The sequence below is a fragment of the Oncorhynchus tshawytscha genome, linkage group LG24 (assembly GCF_018296145.1).
Source record: "Oncorhynchus tshawytscha isolate Ot180627B linkage group LG24, Otsh_v2.0, whole genome shotgun sequence".
NCBI lineage: Eukaryota > Metazoa > Chordata > Actinopteri > Salmoniformes > Salmonidae > Oncorhynchus > Oncorhynchus tshawytscha.
In genome coordinates this window covers 21849864-21875614 of record NC_056452.1, presented here as the reverse complement: position 1 = coordinate 21875614, position 25751 = coordinate 21849864, and the positions used below count along the sequence as shown (strand labels likewise).

Below are 25751 nucleotides of genomic sequence, written 5' to 3'. Positions count from 1 at the left end.
CGCTAACTCAAAATATAATACCCACTGCTAGTATCCATAAATTAATCTAGCAGTACATTTTATGCCCTAAAAAACTGCCCAATGATGCCGATGCATTGGCTGATGCGCTCCATAGACCTATCTCAGCCATATGTAATATCTGGGTTCTTGAGCCCAGTAATCAGAGTTGAGAAATAAATTATACCCACCCCGGGAAAGGAGAGAGCGAGTGGCTCGCTCCCCGAAGGCGCCCCTCCCAGAGTGGGCGGCAGGCTCCCCTCCCAGAGTGGGCGGCAGGCTCCCCTCCCAGAGTGGGCGGCAGGCTCCCCTCCCAGAGTGGGCGGCAGGCTCCCCTCCCAGAGTGGGCGGCAGGCTCCCCTCCCAGAGTGGGCGGCAGGCTCCCCTCCCAGAGTGGGCGGCAGGCTCCCCTCCCAGAGTGGGCGGCAGGCTCCCCTCCCAGAGTGGGCGGCAGGCTCCCCTCCCAGAGTGGGCGGCAGGCGCCCCTCCCAGAGTGGAGGATCAGGATAATGTACTTTACTGATTGACGGGTTTTGATTGAGGTGACCATGTAGAAAAATTAAACAAAGCCAAGTCAAAGGGTCGCAAAATGTCTAAATGGCCGCGGTACGGAGCCCTAATATACAGACATTTACATTCATCACTTATATTACAGCAGAAGTCTCATCTGTCCAGGCTTCTCAACTGTTTCTGTTGCAGAGAATCATTGTGTGTGTCAGTTTGCTAGACCAGATTCCGGAGATGTTTGCAGACACCAGGGAGACTGAGACGGTGTTTGGACCAGTCATCCAGGCAGGACTGGAGGCACTGAAGGCTGCAGACTGTGCCGGGAAGCTGTTTTTGTTCCACTCCAGTCTACCCATCGCTGAGGCTCCTGGGAAACTGAAGAACAGAGAGGACAAGAAACTGGTGGGAACAGACAAGGAGAAGGTACACACACACAAACACACACACACACACAAGGACAAGGTAAACTGATATGGCTACTCAGCGTGGCAGACACAACACAGAGGGAGGATGTGTTCTCTCTGGTATTGGTTGGGCAGTTAATGACTCTGTCAATGTGTCTCGCTCCTCTTCCCCTCCCCCAGTCTCTGTTCCAGCCCCAGTCTGGTTTCTATAGTAACCTGTCTAAGGAGTGTGTAGCACAGGGCTGCTGTGTGGACCTCTTCCTGTTCCCCAACCAGTACGTCGACGTGGCAACGCTTGGCGTGGTGCCCGTCTCCACTGGCGGCTCAGTCTACAAATACACCTACTTCCAGGTAAACACACATTTATACACACACTGGCGCTGATCCAAACCCCATCCACCCTTCTCCTGTTATCTGCCTTCACTCTCTCTGTATATGTGTCAGGCTGAGATGGACCGCGAGCGGTTCCTGAATGATCTGCGACGAGACGTCCAGAAGCCGATGGGCTTTGACGCTGTCATGAGGGTCCGAACGAGCACAGGTAGGTGTTTCGCTCTCACACACACTACACCTAGTGTTAAATAGTTTTTCAGTGCCATCATAACCTCCTCCCTCTCTCCTCCAGGTATCAGAGCGACAGATTTCTTTGGCTCGTTCTTCATGAGCAACACGACAGACGTGGAGCTGGCGGGACTGGACTGTGACAAGACTGTCACCGTGGAATTCCGCCATGACGACAAGCTCAGCGAGGACACCGGGGCGCTCATGCAGTGCGCGGTGTTGTACACCAGCTGTAGTGGTCAGCGGCGTCTGAGGGTCCACAACATGGCGGTCAACTGCTGCTCCCAGCTCGCCGACCTCTACCGGAACTGTGAGACGGACACAATCATCAACTTCTTCTCCAAGTATGGTAGGAGTCACACGTCTATCCAACTATCTCCCTGTTCCCCTCTCTACACAGGGCCTTGCAAAAGTATTCACCCCCTTGGTGTTTTTCCTGTTTTGTTGCATTACAACCTGTAATTTAAATGGGTTTTTATTTGGATGTCATGTAATGGACAAACACAAAATAGTCCAAATTGGTGAAGTGAAATGAAAAAAAAAAAACTTGTTTCAAAACATTTTAACATTAAAAACTATGTAAAAAAAACTATGTATTCACCTCCTTTGCTATGAAGCCCCTAAATAAGATCTGGTGCAACCAATTACCTTCAGAAGTCATAAAATTAGTTAGATTGCGCACAGGTGGACTTTAAGTGTCACATGATCTCCGTGTGTATATATACACCTGTTCTGAAAGGCCCAGAGTCTGCAATAATAACACTAAGTAAGTGGTACCACCAAGTAAGTGGTACCATGAAGACCAAGGAGCTCCCCAAACAGGTCAGGGGGGGAACCACCAAGCAAGTGGCACCATGAAGACCAAGGAGCTCCCCAAACAGGTCAGGGACAAAGTTGTGGAGAAGTACAGATCAGAGTTGGGTTATAAAAAAAATATCAGAAACTTTGAACATCCCACGGAGTGCCCTTAAGAGCATACCCCGAGAGACTTGCAGCTGTAATTGCTGCAAAAGGTGGCTCTACAAAGTATTGACTTTGGGGGGTGAATAGATGTGCACGCTCAAGTTTTCTGTCTCATTTCTTGTTTGTTTCACAAAAATATATATTTTTCATCTTCAAAGTGGTAGGCATGTTGTGTAAATCAAATGATATCCCCCCCCCCCCCAAAAAAAACATTTTTATTCCAGGTTGTAAGGCAACAAAATAGGAAAAATACCAAGGGGAATGTATACTTTTGCAAGGCCCTGTATGTTAGTGAAATAGTTAACTATGTTTCTGGGATACGTTACTAAGAGAGCATGTATAAAGAACAGCAAGGGTTCACTCAACAAACAACCAATTCTACATCAGATGCGTTATAGCAGTCTGATCAGTAGGATTTAAACGTCATGTCTGGAAATGGATACCAATGGGCTTTTTCTCTCTGTGTGTGTAGCGTACCGCAGCCTATTGAACACCCCGACCAAGACGGTGAGAGACACCTTGGTGAACCAGTGTGCCCAGATTCTGGCCTGCTACCGCAAGAACTGTGCCAGCCCCTCGTCTGCCGGACAGGTCAGTCACTCACACAGCCCCCCTCTTGGACAGGTCAGTGACACACGCATGATACACACACACTCACCCGCACACTAAATGCTCACCACACACACACAGTCAGTCTCAAACACACACAACAACTTATACACACTCACTCAGGGTCGTCGTGCACCCATTATTTTAGAGGGGGCACAATGTACGTAAGAAAGGCGTTGCCATCTGTCGTGGAGTTGGATACATTTGCATTTTTCCTGCAATTTACAGCCATAATCGTTGTGCCTAGTTCTGTCAAAATGTCTATTTTCCTGTGTATGTGTCTAAACATACCTCTTTACTTGTTCAATTGTCATTTTAATGAGGGTGTCATTCTGTTGTCAATCACACACCTCAATGTGCTGTGCTAACATGCCTAGGATAATACATCCACATTACAACACAGGACATGGGATCATAACGCACGTTATCAAACGGGTTATTTGGATCCTGGATGTTGATTGGACGAGGAGCATTCCAAGCCGTTCTGTATTGGCCGTCACAAACACACCTATGCCTGCTAACCGTTCCATCTGAACGACCACTGCACCTTCATCAGAATATCATGTTCCTGTTGCTGTCCCAGTCAACTCTTGTATTGTTCTCAACTCGCCATTATTTCCCCTTGCTTCCAGCCTAGCATTTAGTTTGGTACAGCAGGGGTTAATATAAACCTCACTGTCTGCCTGTCTGAAGACAATGTTTCACTTTCGAATGTTGATCTGTGTCCTACCATACTTAGAGTGAACGTTCACCAGACAACTTCTACTGAGCCAGTCGAAATCACGCATCAACGTCATTGTCATGGACATATCCACGTTAAATGTCAATGGGAAAATGCAGCCAGCGTACTGTCATTCTAGGTCCAATGTTTGACGTGGCCGAAGTTGGCTAGCTAGCTAGCGACGTTATACAGCCTTCATAGCAACCATTTTGTTTAGAATGGACGACCAGTCCTTTTGCATAGCAACTAAGCAAAAATAATGAACGACTGGGTCGTGTCTGTAGCAACATGACCAAAAGACTGTTAGCAGTTGATGTTCTTTAATAACACAGACCCCGAAGCAAATCAGGAGGAGGAAAATAGGTTATTCAAATAGGACAAATCATGCTTGGAAGTAGATGGTCATTCTCCCCTGTCCCCAGTGATTCTCTCCTCAGAACAAAGGGACAGGATATACTTTATAACCCAGCCCATCATAAAACTGGGCCAATGGCCAAAGAACAAGTATCCTATTTCAGATTCAATGTATTAACAAGTTGGACCAATAAGAACGTGCCACAAGTAGCTGTAAGTTCAAGACTGACATTATGTTGAACTGAAAACCAACTATTTCCATTGATTCCCTATTACAGGAAAAGCACTATTTCCATTGATAATTCCCTATTACAGGAAAAGCACTATTTCCATTGATAATTCCCTATTACAGGAAAAGCACTATTTCCATTAATTCTATTCTAACACTATTGATAATCAGTACTCTCTTGACCTCTGCGTTGTCTTCATCTTCAGAACATTCTTACAGGGCTATCTTCTGATGGAAGAAGGAAGTTCTATCAATTCCCTTATCAAAATAACTTCTTAATGAAAATATGTCATTCATTGTTACTTGAATATGTTTGTAACAGTTTTCTAAAAGCTATAAGGCACGCGAGGCAGTGCCTCTGCTATCGCGTCGGGCCGAACAACGCCATTTACCTCTGACTGCATTCATGATACAGCACTGCTTCGTGTGCCTTATAGCTTAATCATCAACACAGGCACATATCGTACGGTGCCAGATTACAGTTAAACTATGTCTTTTTCTGCATATGTAAGAATACAGTACCTTCAAAGTATTCATGCCCCTTGACTTATTCCACATTGTGTTACAGCCTGAATTCAAGATGGATTAAATCATTTTTCTCACCCATCTACACACAATACCCCATAATGACAGTGAAAAACATGTTTTTAGGAATTTGAGCAAATATATATTGATAATGAAATACAGAAGTCTAATTTAAATAAGTTCACCCCCACTGAGTCAATACTTTGTAGAAGCACCTTTGGCGGAGTTTACAGCTGTGAGTCTTTCTGGGTACGTCTCTGAGCTTTTCACACCTGGATTGTACAATATCTGCCTATTATTTTCTAAATTCTTCAAGCTCTGTCAAATTGGTTGTTGATCACTGCTAGACAACTGTTTTCAGGTCTTGCCAAAGATTTAAGTCAACTGTAACTTAGCCACTCAGGAACATTTAATGTCATCTTGGTAAACAACACCCGTGTATATTTGGCCTTGTGTTTTAGGTTATTGTCCTGCTGAAAGGTGGAATCATCTCCCAGTGTCTGGTGGAAAGCAGACTGAACCAGGTTTTCCTCTAGGATGTGTTCCTGTGTTTAGCCCTGTTTCTTTTCATCCTGAAAAACGAACTCCTCGTTCCTTAACGATTACAAACATTCCCATAGCATGATGCAGCCACGACTATGCTTGAACATGTGGAGAGTGGTACTCCGTAATATATTGGATTTGCCCCAAACACAACTTTTTCCTCTTGAGTAGAAAGTGTTAACAGGATGCATGTTTTTGAATATTTTGATTCTGTACAGGCTTCATTCTTTTCACTCTTGTCAATTAGGTTAGTATTGTGGAGTAACTAGAATGTTCTTGATCCGTCCTCAGTTTTCTCCTATCACAGCCATTGAACTCTGAAACTGTTTTAATGTCACCATTGAGCGGTTTCCTTCAGCCACCTGGACATCTACCAATAGGCATTGTAAGACCTCCCTAGTGTTTGGTTACATATGTCTGAAATTCACTGCTCGACTGAGGGACTTTATATACTGAACACAAATATAAAAGCAACATGTAAAGTGTTGGTCCTGTGTTTAAAGAAATAAAATATCCCAGAAATGTTCCACAGAAAGTTTATTTCTCAATTTTGTGCACTATTTATTTTTTTTACATTTTTCACATTTCTACTTTACCGACATAATCCATGGGGCGGCAGGTAGCCCAGTGGTTAGAGCGTTGGACTAGTAACCGAAAGGTTGCAAGTTTGCATCCCCGAGCTAACAAGGTACAAATCTGTCGTTCTGCCCCTGAACAGGCAGTTAACCCACTGTTCCTAGGCCGTTCCTAGGCCGTCATTAAAAATAAGAATTTGTTCTTAACTGTCTTGCCTAGTTAAATAAAGGTAAATAAAAAATCCACCTAACAGGTGTGCCATATCAAGAAGCTGATTAAACAGCATGATCATTACGTAAGTGCACCTTGTGCTGGGGACAATAAAAGGCCACTCTAAAATGTGCAGTTCTGTCACACAACACAGTGCCACAGATGTCTCAAATTTTGAGGGAGTGCACATTTGACATACTGGTTGCAGGAATGTCCACCAGAACTGTTGCCAGAGAAATTCACGGTAATTTCTCTATCATACGCCACCTCCAACGTTGTTTGAGAGAATTTGGCAGTACGACCAACCGACCTCAACCGCAGACCACGTGTAACCACGCCAGCCCAGGGCCTCCACATCCGGCTTCTTCACCTGCGGGATCGTCTGAGTCCAGCCACCCGGACAGCTGATGAGACCGGAGTATTTCTGTCTGTAATAAAGCCCCTGAGTTTTTCCTCACATTCTGATTGGCTGGGCCTGGCTCCCCTGTGGGTGGGCCTATGCCCACCACAGGCTGCGCCCCTGCACAGTCATGTGAAATTCATAGATTAAGGCCTAATTCATTTATTTCAATTGACTGATTTCCTTATTTGAACTGTAACTCAGTAAAATCTTTGAAATTGTTGTGTCTTGTTTTATATTTTTGTTCAGTATAGATAATTCTGTGTGGGGTACAGAGAAAATCAAAAATCATGTGGAACACTTGTGGCAAATCTCAATTTAATCAGTTTTAAATTCAGGTTGTAACACAACAAAATGTGTAACAAGTCACGTGGTGTGAATACTTTCTGAAGGGTACTGTATATCAAATGAATTTACGAACATACCCCCTGACTTCCAGCAGCTAAAATGAAATGAAATGCTTTGTGTGCCACTCTACACTCTTTTTATTCCTCCACTGACAATACGGTCTGCACAGTCTCTGGTGCGCTCACTTGAGGGCTGGGGTGCTTTTTGTCTGGTCCAGTCAGTGTGCCCCCTGTGCAAAATACCACTGACATAACGTTTTATAAATAATTCTGATAAAACATGAGCTTAAAAACAAAGTTTAGTAATTAATTTACCATCTGAAAATGTTAACAAGACAAATCTGAGTGGGGCATGACGCTGCTAAACACACTCATACCCTTCCCCCTCTGTCCTCTCTCCTCCTGTAGCTGATCCTACCAGAGTGTATGAAGCTGCTGCCGGTCTATTTGAACTGTGTGTTGAAGAGCGACGTGCTGCAACCGGGAGCTGACGTCTCAGTAGACGACAGAGCCTACCTGAGACAGCTACTCAGCTGTATGGACGTATCAGAGAGCCACGTCTTCTTCTATCCCCGCCTACTTCCCCTGGTGAGACACACGCTTCTTGCTCTTCACTTCAATCAGCCTCATTTTGCATGACAAAGCATGAGCAAACATGTAAGACCATATTACATCAATGTTAAATCGTATATTCCAATCTCTTTCCATCCCAGGTGAAGTTGGATGGAGGGTCGTTGCCAATGGCAGTGCGTAACTCGGAGGAGCGCCTGTCAAAGGGTGGAGTCTACCTCCTGGAGACGGGGCTCTACCTCTTCCTGTGGGTGGGAGCCAATGCCCAGCAGGAGCTGCTCAGCAACATCTTTGGCACGCCCACCTTCAGCCAGATAGACCCCAACATGGTGAGACACACACACCTCTCAACTTCATACAAATCATCTTCCTGCCTCTAAGAGTGTGTGTGTTAGCAATCTCCTAAATGCGTGCGTTGCGTTCCAGACGAGTCTGCCTGAGCTGGACAACCCGTTCTCCCAGAGACTCAGAGAGATCATCGACTCCTTCAGATCACAACGATCACGATACATGAAGGTCCCTTCACTACCTCTCTTGCTCTCTCTCTCGTTCTTTGTATCTTTCAATCTCTATATTTCTCTGTGTTGTAGTTAGAGTATAATGTGTGTTAACATCTCTCTCTGCTTGTCTCTAGTTGATGGTGGTGAAGCAGGAGGACAAGGCGGAGCTCATCTTTAAACACTTCCTGTGCGAGGACAAAAGCGCCAGCGGAGGAGCTTCCTACGTTGACTTCCTGTGTCACATGCACAAGGAAATCCGCCAGCTGCTCAGCTAGGACCCTTGACCTCTGATTGTTCAACCCTGACCCTGTCGCCCCTCCGAAGCGCTTTCTTTTATTTACCTAATAAACTGAACCCCTCTCCCTCTGTCAGCGAGAGGCCAGAGACATAAACACAGCCTCGTGGCAGATTCCATGTGTCATCATATGACTCTAAACTATTCCAAACGTCAAGCTCTAAAACAACTGAAGCTAATCCACTGGCCAACGGAGGAGGTAGAGTGTGTGCGTGTGTGTGAGGGAGAGCACTGCTGTGGATTTGTACTAGGTGTTCTGTCTAGCACTGAAGCCCGTTGTAGCTGTACCCCCCCCCACCCGGCCTGTGGTAGAAACACCCAGTAGAACTAAGGAAGATGGCACAAACTAGACAGAAATAAATGCTGTTTTCCATCTCTAGAATAATTTTTCTATTTGTCTTTATTCTCACTTCCTCCTGTATGTTGTGTGTGTGCTTGTCTGTGACTTTTAGAAACACTACTAAGGCAATAGGAGAGAGGGGGCAGGAGTATATAGAGAGAATCTGTGGTGATAGAGGTTCATCTCCCAATTTAAATGTCTATGCATTGAATCATCCAGACTGGTGAGGGTTTTGAACTTTCACCTCTGACATTCTCACAGGGTCAACCAGCGTTGGGTCCCACTATGACTCACACAGGCACACAGTACAGACGATTTGGTGGAGGTGTGTGTGTGTCATGTTTTTACTAATGTGTGCATCTGAGACCATTCTGACAATGAGACCATTCTGACAATGATTCCTGCCTGTATTTGTCCTGTCTGTGGGGGAAGGAGTTACTGGCAGTGCTTCTCAATATTGAGGTCAGTCAGAGAATAACGGAGTCATGTTCAGGAGGTACGAAGCTGGAGAAACTATTTGAAACAAGGAAGTATGTTTTTTTTCTTCTCTCTTTTTCGTAGCAGAACGTTTTGCTATGTTGTCCCTTGCTGAACACGACCCTATGCTCCAAATACAGCTGTGTCTCTGAGTTGTCACCCTAAGGACTGTCTGCTGTAGCACCTCAGTTCAGAGTTGGATATATAACCTGTACAGAATTAAAGCCTCCATTTTAAAAACCTGTCTCAAATGCTGTGGTTTGTTGGTCCAAATCAGTTGCTGCCACTCTCTCACACACACGCTTGGTTCAAAAGCACTCCTGTTTTTTTTTTACGTCTATCGCAGGAGGTGGGGGTGTGAGAGAAGGTGGATGTGTGTTTCTGAAGGCAGATCATGGTGAATTTCTAGACAGAGGAAAAGAGGGGTCCGCTGATAGGTGCACACTGAATAATTTTCATTTCTGATTGTGTTTATTTTCTTGTCTTTACCACTGATTTTGTGTTTGTTGCCCTCTACCCTCAACCCGTCTCTATTGAATGGCCCTTCTTCCTGACTGGGATTTTAAGATTCCCTTTTCTTTGGTTTTGTATTTGTCATTGCCTCCTGGACTCCTTAATAAAGTTATTGTTGAATCACAATGCCATGCTCCTCCCATCCCTGTACTTATTGGTACTACGATTACAGTAGACTAGATGCGTCAGCATGCTTCCCAGCTTAAACATTTTGTATTTCTTGAGGCAAGTTGAAGTCGGTAGCCGAATACGCCCCTTCGTCGGTGATTGGTCAAAAGTAGGGAAAGTCTAAAGTGGCGCAGTGGTCTTGTGCTTTGCATCGCAGCACTAGCTGTGCCACCAGGCTCTGTCGCAGCCGGCCGTGACCGGCTTGGTTGGGTTGTGTTTCGGAGGACGCAAGGCTTTCGATCTTCGTCTCTCTCGAGCCCATATGGGAGTTGTAGCGATGAGACAAGATAGTAATTACTAACAATTGGATACCATGAAATTGGGGAGAAAAGGGGGGGTAAACCAGAGACGACTTGTTTTCATGCACATCTTTTCATTGATAAAAACTGCACCAAACATCTTTGATGTAAAATTGCGTGACTAGATTTCCTCTGCAAAAACATCAAAATTAATGACCGATTTCTTGTCTTACACTGAACAAGAAGTGTTAGTTTCATGAGCTAAAATAAAAGATCACAGAAATGTTCCATGTGCACAAAAGCTTATTTCTCTCACAAATTAGCTAACAGGGTTAGGGTTAGCTAACATGCTAAGTATTCCAAAATAGGTAAAAATAGTAAGTAGTTGCTATTTAGCTCAAATGCTAAAGTTGTCCATGTTGAGAATCAAACTCATATTGACGTTATACACCCATCCATCCTGACCAACCACCCTATGTTCTTTTTAGCCGTTAAATAAAAAAGGTTGATGTCCGCACCCCTGGGGAAATCTAATTAGTATAATACAGAAATCCCTATAAAAAAATCTGTCAATCCGCCTGTCGCACTTCCAACTCTTCTGTGAAAGGTGACAGAGCTATAGTCTTTGTCAGACCATGAGACATCCCGAAAACCGGTCTTCTCGTAAATTCGTCTGTAGTGTCCGAACGGTTTGGCCGTCAAACTATTATGACCCCTCTATGGAAAGATGAGACTCACGAACACAATGGTGTTACCTGCCTACTTCTGTCATTAGGTTCCCAACTGTTTGGGCTATGACCCTTTGGATATATGACCCCTCTTTTCAAAGGTGAGACCCTCACGAACATGTACAGGTGGGTTGTTTTGCTCACAGGCCTCAAGACTCATCTGAAGGTCCCCTGGTACCAGTTGAATAAGTGAATGGAAGTATATAATGGAGACTGTTTAATGCCAAAAATATAGGGTTAAATACATGTAAAGACAAAAAATGTTTCCTGATCGTTCTTATATTTATCAGATATAGGAGATACACTTCAGAACAAACATCCTTTTGATATTTTGTCACTATCATGAAAGTGATGACTGTTATTCATCAAATAATTACCTACTATGTTTAACTGTTATTAGATTAAATAAATCCTGTAACAAATAACTCATTTGGAATTTGGGGCACCACGGGAAAATTTGTTTAACGAGTTACTGTATCCCGAATTAACTCAAAGAAATAAAAATATAACAGTCACTAATTAATCATTTCCTCATATCAGTGTCATTCTGAACGTCGCAGACTTCGTGAATCAGCACAAACCCGAGTCTTACTAATCATTCCGTACCACACAAATTTATTTGATTATTTATTTACTAACAAACTCAATTATAACATAGGATACACACACACGGTATAGGTTATTGATTAGAAACTTAATACAACGACAAGTCCCAAGCAGACTAACACTATGATACTTGTTACACCAGATGTAGAGTTAAAGAGAGAGAGAAGCAACACTTGGATACATTTGGGAACTACACTCACAGTAACCCTAATACCTTGTCCCGAACTGGCGCTCTTACGGGTAAGAAGTAATACATGTATTTACGTTCAGGGATCGTCGGGGATCTCTGTTGGACCTAGGCCTTCGTGGGTTCCGCTTGGTGAGGAGGGTTCAATTGGGCCTTATTTCGGGTGGCCTTCTCCTTCGTTCTCAGGTGTAAGTCTCCGATAGTCCACAAAAGGTCACAATGTCCTTCTTAGTTGTCTGTTTTTCTTTGACTCTTCGTTCTGGAAGAGTGGACTTCTGTGGACAGCTAGTCAGCCGTGTCGATGATCCCAGAGTTGTGATGAAAGCAGTGTGGTGATATGAAGAGACTAACCGGAGGGTCCTACTTAAATTCACTTTCTTAGATACAGTACTTATAACAGATACTCCAAACATAACATTGATTGTTAAATGGTTTAGATTTCCACTGGTCTAAAGTCCATTGCTCGTGTTTCTTGGCCCATTGCTCATGTTTCTCATGTCTTTAAGAGCTTTGCACACCTGGATGGTACCATATAGTGCTAGACAGCCATTTTCAAGTCTTACCGTAGATTCTCATGTTGATTTAAGACAACTGTAATTAGGCCACTCAGGAACATTTAATGTCATCTTGGTAAGCAACTCCAGTGTATATTTGGCCCTGTGTTTTAGGTTATTGACCTGCTGAAATGTGAATTTGTCTCCCAAGTGTCTGGTGGAAAGCAGACTGAACCATGTTTTCCTCTAGGATTTTGCCTGTGCTTTGCTCTATTCTGTTTCTTTTTATTTAAAAAACTCCCTAGTCATTGACGTTTACAAGCAGACCCATAACATGATGCAGCCACCACCATGCTTGAAAGTATGAAGAGTGGTACTCAGTGATGTGTCGTGTTGGATTTGCCCAAAACATAACTCTTTGTATTCAGGACAAAAACGTTTTTTATTTCCCTTTTTTATTGCAGTATTACTTTAGTTCCTTATTGCAAACAGGATGCATGTTTTGGTATGTTTTTATTCTGTTCAGGCTTCCTTCTTTTCACTCTGTCAATTAGGTTAGTATTGTGGAGTAACTACCTTGTTGATCCATCCTCAGTTTTCTTCTATCACAGCCACTGTTTTAAAATCCCCATTGGCCTCATGATAACATCCCTGAGTGGAAGGGCGCCTGTATCTTTGTAGTGACTGGGTGTATTGATACACCATCCAAAGTGTAATTAATAACTGCACCATACTTTACTTTTTTTGTTACTCATGTTCCAATAGGGGACAGTGTTTGTTTACATTTGCATTGTTCACAAACAAAGGAGTAAAACAAGCTCATATTCTTGGTTTCCGTCAGTTGAAGAAAGCTCATGAGGCATCTATCTATAAGTTATAGTTAAGCAATACGGCCGGAGGAGGTGTGGTATATGGCCAATATTACATGGCTATGGGCTGTTTTAAAGCACGACGCAACGAGGAGTTGCGTCATATACCACAGACCCGAGGGTGCCTTATTGGTATTATAAACTTGTTACCAATGTAATTAGAACAGTAAACAAGTATTTTTCTGTCATACCTGTGGTTTACAGTCTGATAAACAATGGCTTTCTGCCAATCAGCATTCAGTGCTCGAACCACCCGGTTTATAATCTTCAATAATCATCGGGTATATATAACTCATTTAAAAGTCTAAAAATAGATGTAGCAACTGTAAAAGATCCCTTTAATATAACCCCTTTCTAAACTATGTTACACACAAATACATGAGTGTAAATCTCCCTGAAATCTCAGGTGTTTCTCCAGGGAGCCTATTCTACCTGACACAAGGACACGGACGAGTCCACCCAGCCTAGCCTAAACCCTGGATAGAGGGGCTCAGTGAACGTGGAGTGGAACGTGTGCAGGTGGGTCAGTGTGTTAGAGGAGACACTGTAGAAGGACAGAGTGCCGGCCGGCCAGTCCAGATACACTCCTACTCTGTTAGAGAGAGAGGGGATGGTTATGCCAGTGCTCTTGTCGTTGTGCCAGGCTGTGTAACTGTCATTAGAGCAGTTCAGACTCCAGGACACAGCGTTTCGTCCCAACCAGCAGTCATGTCCCTCTCCTCTCCTGCTGATCCCTCTGTAAGATACTCCCATCAGGGCCCTCCCACTACACTCTGCCTCCCAATAGCAGCGCCCATCCAGACCTTCCCGACACAGCACCTGCCTCCAGTAGTCAAATCTCTCTGGGTGATCAGGAAACGGCTGCTCTTTCCCTCGCGTCACCTTCCTGTTCTCCTCAGACAGCGAGAGCTCTTTGTGTGCTGTGTTTGGGTCCAGTGTGAGTTCACAGGCATCTGAAAAAATTATGAAACTCATAGTAAAGTAACGCACACACACACACACACACACACAAAATGTACATACTCACATCTCTGTGGTCCTGGTCTGATCCTGAACTCAGCACAGCACTCCACACTGTCAGAGAGGCAGTAAAACAGGGCTGTGATTCACTCAATCCCAAACTGTTAATAGCCTTGTTTTCCAAATTCATTGTTACCTAAGTTTCTCAAGTTTACAGTGTGGATCTTCCAGTACAGCAGAGAGAAGCTTCACTCCCGAGTCTCCTGGGTAATTATAGCTCAAGTCCAGCTCTCTCAGGTGTGAGGGGTTGGAGTTGAGAGAGGAGGCTAGCAAAGCACAGCCTTCCTCGGTGACACTACAAAGTGACAACCTTTAAACAAAAAGAGAAAATCCTTTTACATTTAGCTGCCTCTAAAAGTGGTGAATATATATTATCAATATTAAAATGAATATTATTATTATACATATATTACATGTATATACTTGTTTTTTACCCGTATAACCAGATTGTTTAGAAATCCCTCACCTTACAACCTCCAGTTTACAGTGCGGACTGCCCAGTCCTGCCGAGAGCAGCATGACTCCTGAATCCTGCAGGTTGTTGTCACTCAGGTCCAGCTCTCTCATGTGTGAAGAGTTTGAGCTGAGAGCTGAGGCCAACGCTTCACAGCATCTTTCTGTGAGTTTGCATCGCCTCAGTCTAGAATGAAAATATATCAAATGAATAGGGGACATACATAACAAACAAACATCGATGCTTTCCTAAAATATACTAGACAACACAGATTTTACATTAATTGTGAAAATAATGATCATGGTGTAAAACCACAGAAATGCTGACCTTAACGTTTCCAGTTTACACTGTGGACTTGCCAGTCCAGCAGAGAGAAGCTTCACTCCTGAATCCTGTAGGTCGTTGTGACTCAGGTCCAGCTCTCTCTGGTGTGAGGAGTGTGAGCTGAGTGCTGAGGCCAACGCTTCACAGCATCTCTCTGTGAGTTTGCATCGATTCAATCTAGGAAATAGAATACATAAACACAAGTCTTTACCTGACTAAACAGACAGAGCGAGAAGAGTGTGTATGTCTGATGATTTCTGATGTTGTACTCACAGGGCTGTTCTGGAGGCTTTGACCACTGGCAGCAGTCTCAGAAGACCCTCCTCTGATCTGGAGTATTTCTTCAGCTCAAACTCATCCAGCTCCTCTTCTGAAGTCAGCAACACAAAGACCAGAGCTGACCACTGTGCAGGTGAGAGTTTGGCCCTGGAGAGAGTTCCTGAGCCCAGGTAGCTTTGGATCTCCTCCACCAAAGAATGGTCATGCAGTTCATTCAGACAGTGGAACAGATTGATGCATCTCTCTGGAGAGGGATTTTCCTTGATCTTCTCCTTCACGTACTTGACTGATTCCTTGTTGGTCTGTGATCTACTTGTTTTCTGGGTTAGCAAGCCTCGTAGGAGAATCTGATTGGACTCCAGTGAGAGGCCCAGAAGGAAGCGGAGGAACAGGTCCAGGTGTCCATTCTCACTCTGTAAGGCCTTGTCAACTGCTGCTTTGTAGAAGCTGGTTGAGGATGAATTTCCGAATGGAAAACGTCTCAGAAATGATTGCTGTTTGGCTAATAGATTCACGTTGTCGTTGATGAATGTGAGAAACACATACAGGGCAGCCAGAAACTCCTGAATACTGAGATGAACAAAGCAGAACACCTTTCCCTGGCATAAGGTCAGTTCCTCACTGAAGATCTCAGTACACACTCCTGAGTACACCGATGCCTGGCCGATGTGTATGCCACACTCTCTCAGGTCTTCCTCATAGAAGATCAGGTTGCCTTTCTCCAGTTGTTGGAAAGCCAGTTTTCCCAGGGACATGATGCTCTTTCTCATCCAGTCAGGGTCAGGTGTTCCTCTTCCCTGAAGCCTGAGATCCATGTCTTTCTCCTGAAAAGCCAGGAAGTGTGAGTACATCTGAGTCAGGGTCTTTGGCATCTCTCCACTCCCTGCTTTCTCCAGCTTTCTCTCCAGAACAATGGCCGAGATCCAACAGAAGACGGGAATGTGGCACATGATGTAGAGGCTTCTTGATGTCTTTATGTGTGTGATGATTCTGCTGGCCAGGTTCTCATCGCTGATTCTATTTCTGAAGTACTCTTCCTTCTGTGGGTCATTGAACCCTCTTACCTCTGTCACCTTGTCAACACACTCAGGAGGGATTTGATTGGCTGCTGCAGGTCGGGTGGTTACCCAAAGTTGAGCGGAGGGAAGCAGATTCCCCTTGATGAGGTTCGTTAGCAGCACATCCACTGAGGTTGACTCAGTTATTTTAAACAGAATGTCATTGTTCTGGAAGTCTAGAGGAAGTCGACACTCATCCAGACCATCAAAGACAAACAGCACCTGATAATTGTCGTAGTTTGATATCTCGGTTTCTTTTGTTTCCGTAAAAAAGCCATTGAGAAGTTCGATCAAACTGCATCTTTTCTTTCTGACCAAATTCAGCTCTCGAAATGAAAGAGGGAATATCAACTGGAGATTTTGATTGGCTTTTCCATCTGCCCAGTCCAGAATGAACTTCTGCACTGAGACGGTTTTCCCGATGCCAGCGACACCCTTCGTCAGCACAGTTCTGATGGATTGATCAAGGAAGGGCTGAAAGATGTCGTTGCATTGGATTGGTGTTTCTTGTATGGCTGTTCTTCTGGATGCCGTCTCAATCTGTCTCACCTCATGTTCACTATTGACCTCTGTACTTCCAGCCTCTGTGATGTAGAGCTCTGTGTAGATCTGGTTGAGAAGTTTTCTGTTCCCGTGGCTGGCCAGTCCCTCAAACACACTGACGAACCTACTGTGCAGATTGTGTTTGAGTTTCTTTTGACAACTCTCGATTTGTTCATCTGGTAAAATAAACAAGGGACAAAGACGGTATACAAAGGTTGATGTGAATGTTAAATAGACGGTTCTGTGGATTATCCTAAAAACTGAAACTGTTTAGAGACTGCAGTATAATAATGAAGACTAAGGGTTGTTTAATTTGAATCTCTGTAAACTACAGGATACTGGACAACGCTGCCATGCTGTGGTTCTTCTTTACCAAAACAACTTCGGTTCCAAAGCGTTTCCTTGTTCTTACCACTGCCGATCTACAGTAACACAGCCATACACCCCTTCTATCAGTATTACCATTGTCTTCTGTATTCACAGGTTCAGGTGGAAACATGGTAAAATGGGCAGGTGAAGCTTGAGATGGAACTATGGGATCTGGGGGTAAGGGGAGAGGGACAGAGAGTAGTTTTACACTTTTACACAAGGTGATTTATTTTGAGAACTACAACATTCCGTCCAGTGTTGAGTATGTAGGTGACTTACCTTCGTCTAATGAGTTGACTCTGATGTTGAAGTGAACTGGACCACCGATATGGCAGCCGGAGAGCGAAGGGGCCACAACATGGCCGCCAGTCTGAGCTGTACAAGTGATGTAGACAGGAGAGTCTGGAACCCGAATTGAGGCAGCTGCTACCTCAACCTCAGCCTCTACAAATGGAGAGAGAGAACATTTTAGAGAATTTAAAAAATGTATATTTCATACATAATATTTTGTATAGTTTTCTGTCAACTCCAAGTGATTTTTTTTTCTGTGTATTTGTTTTCTCAAGTAATACTAAGCAGTGTAGGTGTGAGTATGGTATATCCACCTTGCTGATCCACTGTTAACGTCTTGCTGAGGTCCTTCTGGTTCATCTTCCTCAGGATCTCCAGTGAGATCTTCATAGCTACATCGTGGCCGTAGGTGTTCACCATCGTATCCACGGTGTCCTGCCTGTCAGCGTTCTCCAGATGGCCCTTGGGGATGAGAGGAAAGCCATCTGGTACACTCTGAGCCAGGTACCAGTGAAATGTCTTCAGATCGTTTCCTACCAGCTCCTCTAGAATAGCCAGTAGCAGGTCAGGAACAGATGTCGCCATCTCAGGTCACCGAAAGTTACAGAAAGAATCAAATCAAACCAAAATCCTCCGTCAGACACTGACACGTTACAAATGTGAGCTTTGTGTATGTATAGACAGAGGTCATCTGCCAAACTATTTCTCGATCTAGCTTCCAAAATGTCTATCACTGCATTTTCTCACTCTCTCTCTCTCTCTCTGTCTCTCTCTCTCTGTCTCTCTGTCTCTCTCTGTCGCTCTCTCTCTCTTTCTCTGTCTCTCTCTCTCTCTCTCTCTCTCATTTCTTTCTTTTATAACTCTGTCATATAGTGCCAGCTAGTGAAGCAGCAGTTTCCTGTGTGATCTGCTTTGTGGCATGCTGCACATCAAAACAGGAAGCTGTCTTTTCTGTGGTTTGATGTTTGGTTGGTGTCTGCGCGCTGACGCACAGTGATTTCATCACACTGGACCATGTCTTGTTAAAATGTGAGTCTTCATGTCATCACATGCACTCAGAGCCCCCTCTGACTTCTGGCTGCTCTGGCAGAATGAAGCACATCATGTGGTACTCTTACTCTGAGAGTACCTGAGGTTAGTGCAACTGTTGTAACCCCAAAAATGTCATTATTTGTGCACAATTCATTTTTATACAATTAAAGTGCTATTTGTGAGAGAAAATGACAAATGATGCATTTGTTCCATATTGCGGTTTGCACAAAGACTGGTTGATAAGTGATGTTATTAAAGGATTTCTATGGAATTCAAGACCACTGCACAGCACCTTTAAATGCACACACGCACACACGCAAGCACATCGACAACACTAACACGCACGCACACACACACACACGACAACACTAACACACACATCGACAACACTAACACACACGCACGCGCACACACATCGACAACACTAACACGCACGCACACACGACAACACTAACACACACGCACGCGCACACACGACAACACTAACACACACGCACGCGCACACACGTCGACAACACTAACACACACGCATGTGCACGAGCACGCTCAGTTAGAGAAAATGGGAGAGGTCGTTTTGTGTTGACAGCTGAGTGTTTATTACAGACAGACAGACAGACAGACAGACAGACAGACAGACAGACAGACAGACAGACAGACAGACAGACAGACAGACAGACAGACAGACAGACAGACAGACAGACAGACACTCGTTATCTCTATCATCCGAGGATCTAAAAACACTGCAATGCTGTTGTAGGAATTAAATTCCTCTGTTTTAACACCCAATTAAAATTAAACACTCTGTCAATTCATAAGGATTTGTATGACCCTTATTTTATAAAAATGGACAGAGCCCAGTCTTAAAGTCAACCAGCAGCTTTTATTCACGAGAGTACTGCTCCTTACACATTTTACCACAGGTTATAAACTGAAAATGACGTCATTAGTTTCAGTACCAAACCGTGGCATCTCCGCTCTAATACAAAGGCTGTATGGTTCTCACATCATCTTCCCCTATTAAGATGATATATGACTTGAGCTTAGGACAGCTGGTGTAGATAAGCCTTCTAGCCAGTCTGGCTATGAGTTCATTCATTTCTACCATGGTACAGACAGTCATTGTTCTAATTCTTGATTATATTTACACACATTATATTCAGTACTAGGATTAAAAAGAAAATTCATACATATACAGTAACATAATAGTATTCTGATTAGTACATATACATTAGCATAATAGTATTCTGATTAGTCAGTCCTGATTGAAATGTATACATAATTAGTCATTATTGATAAAAATTCCCTTAACAAATGCCATCACACATCAGACACGAGGGGCAGTTTAGATAAATCTTAGGGGACAGAAAGTAGAGTACCACCAGCTCAGCTCACCTCAGGCGCTATGTAATCAGGCGTGCCATAGAATGTGGTTGTGGTGACACCATTGATGATGCCCTCCTTACACATGCCAAAGTTTGCTAGCTTACAGTGGCCCTCTGCATCCAACAATATGTTATCTAACTTCAGATCCCTGAGAGAAAGGGAAAGAGAGAGAGAGAGGTGGTTAGAGGGCAGAGGTTACCTGTATATGACCCCGTTGCGGTGCAGGAACATGTGGACTGTGGTTAGAGGGCAGAGGTTACCTGTATATGACCCCGTTGCGGTACAGGAACATGTGGACTGTGGTTAGAGGGCAGAGGTTACCTGTACATGACCCTAACCACAGGAACATGTGTGCGGAGGTAACTTCAGCGGCGTAGAAGCGAGCCTCGTCAAACTTCCTGGAGTGTTGGATCTGAAACATCAGGTCTCCTCCGTTCACATACTCCATCACAAAGAACAGACGGTCCTGGGGAGGAGACGGTTAGAGTGTGAGTGTGTGTGCCTGCGTACCCGGGTCTGGAAGCAGCAGTAGAGCTGCAAGAGGTGTGTGTGTGTGTGTGTGTGTAGTGTGTGTGCCCGGGTCTGAAAGCAGCAGTCGAACTGGCAGAGGTAGGGGTGTGCGTAGTGTGTACCCAGGTCTGAAAGCAGCAGTAGAGCTGGCAGAGGTAGGGGTGTGTGTAGTGTGTACCCAGGTCTGAAAGCAGCAGTAGAGCTGGCAGAGGTAGGGGTGTGTGTGTGTGTATGTAGTGTGTACCCGGGTCTGGAAGCAGCAGTCGAGCTGGCAGAGGTAGGGGTGTGTGTAGTGTGTGTGTAGTGTGTACCCGGGTCTGAAAGCAGCAGTAGAGCTGGCAGAGGTAGGGGTGTGTGTGTGTATGTAGTGTGTACCCGGGTCTGAAAGCAGCAGTAGAGCTGGCAGAGGTAGGGGTGTTTCCTAGCTAGGGCCAGGATGCGTTTCTCTGTCAGGGTGCAGTCCACATCGTCATCCTGCTGGATCACATCCTTCTTCAACACCTTCACTGCAAACACCTCCTCACTGCCTTTCAGCTCTGCTAACATCACCTAAAGGAGGGAGGGAGGCAGAGTTAGAAAGAGAGAGGAAGAGAGAGATACTTTACACCTCCTCACTGCCTTTCAGCTCTTTCCCTCCCCCCTCCTTCTTCTCACCTTTCCAAAGCTTCCTTTCCCCAAGACCTTGATGAAGCTGAAGTCTTTGAGAGTCCTCTTCGCTGCTCCGTTGTCCCGCGAGGTAGAGGAGGAACCGGAGGAGGAAGAGCCTCGCATCTCTAACGACATCCCACGTTGTAGCCGCTCCTACTCATGCTGCTCTGCACAGACACACATGAAGAAAGTCAGACAGCTGTGTGACTTCGAGTGTGTTTGTGTGTTACCGTGCTGTGATGGGGAGGTGGGGGGGAAGCTCGTCTGAGAATTCTGAAGGGGACTGGGAGTCTATCCCTGGTGGTAACTAGAGAGAGGAAAGAAAAGCTCCATCATCACTGTCATCCTCGCCATCTTCTGTGTGTGTGTGTGTGTACTTGTTCTTCTATTCTTGTGGGGACCTGAAATCCCCAAATATCCCCACAAGGGAAGTAAAACAGGGAAAGTTCCCCCTCATGGGGACAAAGCCTTTTTTAAGCATAGGGTTAGGTGTAGGGTAAGGGTTAGAATTGGGGTTAGGATTTGGCGTTAAGGTTAGGTTTTAGGGAAAATAGGATATTGAATGGTTGTAAATGTTAGATCCCCACGAGGACAGAAAAGCTTGCTTGTGTGTGGGTGAACCTTTTTCCTGCACTGTGCACTAGTGGAAATCTTTTCAGGAGTGACTCCCATTTCAGCCAGGACTTTGGCGATGCCTTTAGCGTCCACCCCGCAGTTGGGAGCTACGTTGGACTCACACCTTTTGTGTACATTCATCTTACACACTAAACACACACACACACACACACACACACACAGTGTTGAAAGAAGCTACACATACATAAATCAGTGGATCTGTCTTATCTGACCTATGAAAACATAACCACCTTCATTACCAAAGTGAATACACACACACACACACACACACACAAATACCCTTGCATTGTAAGTTCAAATCCCCGAGGTGACAAGGTACAAATCTGTCGTTCTGCCCCTGAACAGGCAGTTAACCCACTTTCCCAGGCTGTCATTGAAAATAAGAATTTGTTCTTAACTGACTTGCCTAGTTAAATAAAGGTAAAATAAATAAATAGAGAGACTTTGGCAGCTGCTCGCAGCCCCATTCTGTAAGCTCGCAATGAGTTACTCAGTCAAGGAGCAGAATGGTGATAGGATAGGGGAGGAGAGGCAGCGTCAGGAGGAGGATAGGGGAGGAGAGGCAGCGTGAGGAGGATAGGCAGCGTCAGGAGGGGGATAGGATAGGGGAGGAGAGGCAGCGTCAGGAGGGTGATAGGATAGGGGAGGAGAGGCAGCGTCAGGAGGGTGATAGGATAGGGGAGGAGAGGCAGTAGGCGTCAGGAGGGTGATAGGATAGGGGAGGAGAGGCAGCGTCAGGAGGGTGATAGGATAGGGGAGGAGAGGCAGCGTCAGGAGTCAGGAGGGTGAAGGGTAATAGGATAGGGGAGGAGAGGCAGCGTCAGGAGTCAGGGGGAGAAGGGTGATAGGATAGGATAGGGGAGGAGAGGAGAGGCAGCATCAGGATAGGGTGATAGGATAGGGGAGGAGAGAGTAGTGGTGGCGAGAGAGCGAAGATTACGATGACTCATGACCATCTGGATTCCAAACCAAAACACATTGCGGTAATGTCACGTTTCTTCAAAATCGAACCCAGAAGCAGACCAGGACAAGGAGAGTAGGAAGAAGGTGAGTATTTATTTACAAGTGAATGTGAATGGGTAGATATATCCAGGTGGCGTAGCGGGCAGCGGTGGTGAGTTGATGGGAGTAAATAGGTGGATCCAATGGGGTAGCGGAATCCTCCGACGACCAGGCGGGAATGGGGTAAATGATCCGGGTGAGTAACTGAAGACAGAACAAACGGAGGTAAGTTTAAGGCAAGCAAGACGTAAAAAACAACAAAACAAATTCTATCCAACTTGAGGCTGATACTATGGCACAACATACTGTTCATGGCTAACGATCCGGCAGGGAATGGTTGTCAGGTCCGGGCTTATGAAGAGGAGAGATGATGATCAGGACCAGGTGTGCAGATAGCTGATGGGATACAGGTGCGGGTAATCAGAACTCCCAACTGGCTACATTGCCCGGCAACCAGACAGGGTGCGTTCCAGGACGCCGGAAAAAACACTCCAGGACAGAACACAGGCAAAAAACAGACTCAGGAAACGGGATTCGTGACAGGTAACTCATTGGTCAACATGGCCACCATAAACAGTCCGCAATACCTCCTCTGGTGTATCCTCCTGCTTCTTCATCCCGGCACACTTGGTGATGATGTGCTCATGGCAGCGCTTGTGGACCACGCACGTGCATACTGCAATAAACACACACAATTACACACTTTCACACTGAACAACACACGATAATAATACAACAGACAGACAATGTGCATCTCAATAATGTCTCAATTCATTCTAGAATGTTCAGGTATCACTCTAGAACTCTCATAATCATTTGAGAACCCAGACAGAAAGAGAGACAACTTGTTCTCACTCTGGCATTGATAACCCTGCATTCCCAGCACTCCCCTATAAAATCAAAAGAGAGAGAAAGAGGAAAAGAGGAAGAGAGAAAGTCATTATTTTGTATAGAAAACAGGGATATGCTACGATAATTATTGGAGCGGATTTCTGAGCCACTTTATCTGGGTCTCGCCAGCAGAGGGAGCCCTATCATGAGACAGCGGATAGACGGCTGAGACTGATGTGTGTGTGTGTTTCTCACCAGATGAAGTCTCGGCAGTGTGAGCAGTAGGTAGGTTGCCGTAGATACGTGGCCGTAGATACGTGGCCATGAACTTGTGTCCGTTAACCTGGTGGACACGCCTCCGGACGGCCCCCTGCCGCCGCCGAGGACCAATCCGCTCTCTGAACACACGCTCCTCATTCTCATTGGCAGCTGAGGCTAACAGACAGACAAAGAGCATTAAAGAGGGGTCGGTGGTAGGGTGTTGGGGGTACAGGCTAGAGTCTGACAGGATTGGGCACAAGAGATCATGAGACCATTCCTAAAAGTACAGTATCTTTCTCACTCCTCATCTTTCTCCCTCCTCCTCTACCTCACGTTATGTCTTTCTGTATGGGCACTAAACCAAAGAACAAAATTTGAAGATATAAAAATATATTTATATATCCTCCAACATATCGTTTTACTTCTCTCTCTCCCTCCATCTCTCCCTGTCCCTAGGACAGAATTAACCTTATGAGACAAGAGAACCACCTCCAATCCCCTCCTACTCTCTCACTTTCTCTGTCTGCCTAGGTTGTGATGCAGAGGTTGTGATGCAGAGGTGGTGACAGTGTGAGTGTGTGTGTGTGTGTGTGTGTGTGTGTGTGTGTGTGTGTGTGTGTGTGTGTGTGTGTGTGTGTGTGTGTGTGTGTGTTTGAGAGATAAAGCGAGAAAGTGCGGCATATAAATAGGCCATTACTGAGATCAGTGTGTTTTACATAACACATAACACATCATCCATCTGTCACACACACATTGGGCTGTCAGGAACGAAAAGAGCTTCGACAGGGCTGAGCAGGAGCTGGGGTGGGAGGGCCAAGATACCAGAGTTGGCAGAACGGAGTACTTGGGTTGGGGTGTAGGGTTTAAGCATAGCTTGAAGGTAGGTAGGGGAAGTTCCTCTTGCTGCTCCGTAGGCAAGTACCATGGTCTTATAGTGGATGCAAACTTTGACTGGAAGCCAGTGGAGTGTGAGGAGGAGTGGGGAGACATGGGAGAACTTGGAAAGGTTGAACACCAGGCGGGCTGCAGAGTTCTGGATAAGTTGCAGGAGTTTGATGGCACAAGTAGAGAGCCCAGCCAACAGCAGGGTGGCAGTAGTCCAGAAGGGAGATGACAAGTGCCTAGATTAGGACCTGCACTGCTTCCTGTGTGAGGTAGGGTCATACTCTACGGATGTTGTAGAGCATGAACCTTCAGGAGCGTGTCAATGCTTTGATGTTTGCAGAGAACGACAGGGTGACACCAAGGTTCTTTGCACTCTGGGAGGGGGACACCATGGAGATGTCAACTGGGATGGAAAGGTGTTGGAGGGGGCAGGCCTTCCCCGGGAGGAAGAGCAGCTCCGTCTTGTCCAGGTTGATCTTAAGGTGGTGGACCGACACCCAAGCTGAGATATCGTCCGGGCATGCAGAGATGCGTGTCAACACTTGAATGTCAGAAGAAGTGGAAGGAGAAAGTAGTTGAGTGTAATCCGCATAGCAATGATAGGTGAGATCATGTGAGGATATGACAGTGCTAAGTGACTTGATGTATAGAGAGAAGAGGAGAGGGCCTAGAACCGAGCCCTGTGGGACACCAGTAGTGAGAGTTTGTGGTGCAGACACAGATCCTCTCCATGTCACCTGGTAGGAGCGGCCTGCCAGGTAGGATGCAATCCATGAGTGGGCAGAACCTGAGACACCCAGACCTGAGAGGGTGGAGAGGAGGATCTGATGGTTCACAGTGTCGAATGCTGCAGTTAGATCTAGTAGGATGAGAACAGAGGAGAGAGAGTCAACTTTGGCAGCAAAGAGAGCCTTTGTGACACTGAGGAAAGCAGTCTCAGTTGAGTGACCTGCCTTGAATCAAAATTTATTTGTCACATACACATGGTTAGCAGATGTTAATGCGAGTGTAGCGAAATGCTTGTGAAGCCTGACTGAAGCCTGACTGATTAGGGTCAAGAAGATCGCTTTGAGGGAGATAGCGAGAGAATTGGTCAGAGACATCACGCTCAAGTGTTTTGGAAAGAAAATAAAGAAGGGATACCGGTCTGTAGTTTTTGACATCAGGGGGGTCGAGTTCTGGTTTCATAAGGAGGGGAGCAACTCTGGCACCTGGCAACCTTGGTTAGCGCGCACTGAGGCCGGCCCGCCACAGGAGTCGCTGGTGCGCGATGAGACAAGGATATCCCTACCG

At 45.4% G+C, this 25751-nt stretch overlaps 2 protein-coding genes and 1 pseudogene across 2 annotated transcripts in view; 1 reads left to right on the top strand and 2 right to left on the bottom strand.

Moving 5' to 3' along the window:
- LOC112223227 (protein transport protein Sec24C) overlaps positions 1–9767 on the top strand; it is a 30732-nt gene extending 20965 nt beyond the window's left edge. Inside the window, exons 13-21 of the mRNA XM_042305530.1 lie at positions 717–927; positions 1089–1259; positions 1353–1449; positions 1534–1818; positions 2905–3023; positions 7355–7534; positions 7660–7845; positions 7943–8032; positions 8151–9767. Of these exons, the coding sequence (XP_042161464.1) occupies positions 717–927; positions 1089–1259; positions 1353–1449; positions 1534–1818; positions 2905–3023; positions 7355–7534; positions 7660–7845; positions 7943–8032; positions 8151–8291 (1480 nt within the window). The 3' untranslated portion in view covers positions 8292–9767. The remainder of the gene's footprint in view (positions 1–716; positions 928–1088; positions 1260–1352; positions 1450–1533; positions 1819–2904; positions 3024–7354; positions 7535–7659; positions 7846–7942; positions 8033–8150) is intronic.
- Positions 9768–12586: 2819 nt separating this feature from the next.
- On the bottom strand, positions 12587–18109 carry LOC112223421 (NACHT, LRR and PYD domains-containing protein 12). Its single transcript, XM_024386432.2, has 9 exons — positions 17585–18109; positions 17259–17423; positions 17073–17150; positions 15004–16786; positions 14734–14907; positions 14419–14592; positions 14089–14262; positions 13960–14006; positions 12587–13885 (listed from the first exon to the last, which is right to left on the bottom strand). Exons 1-9 carry the CDS (start codon positions 17853–17855, stop codon positions 13356–13358), a joined length of 3396 nt encoding a protein of 1131 aa, XP_024242200.2. The 5' UTR covers positions 17856–18109; the 3' UTR covers positions 12587–13355.
- A 1576-nt stretch (positions 18110–19685) lies between these two features.
- LOC112223228 lies at positions 19686–25443 on the bottom strand (annotated as a pseudogene).
- Positions 25444–25751: the final 308 nt, after the last annotated feature.

Coding starts and splice junctions, on each gene's coding strand:
- LOC112223421 (XM_024386432.2), bottom strand. CDS start 17,855: ATGGCGACATCTGTTCCTGACCTGCTACTGGCTATTCTAGAGGAGCTG. Junction 14,263..14,418: donor TGTAAACTGGAGGTTGTAAG/GTGAGGGATTTC, acceptor TTTTGTTTAAAG/GTTGTCACTTTGTAGTGTCA. Junction 14,007..14,088: donor TGTAAACTTGAGAAACTTAG/GTAACAATGAAT, acceptor CCTCTCTGACAG/TGTGGAGTGCTGTGCTGAGT.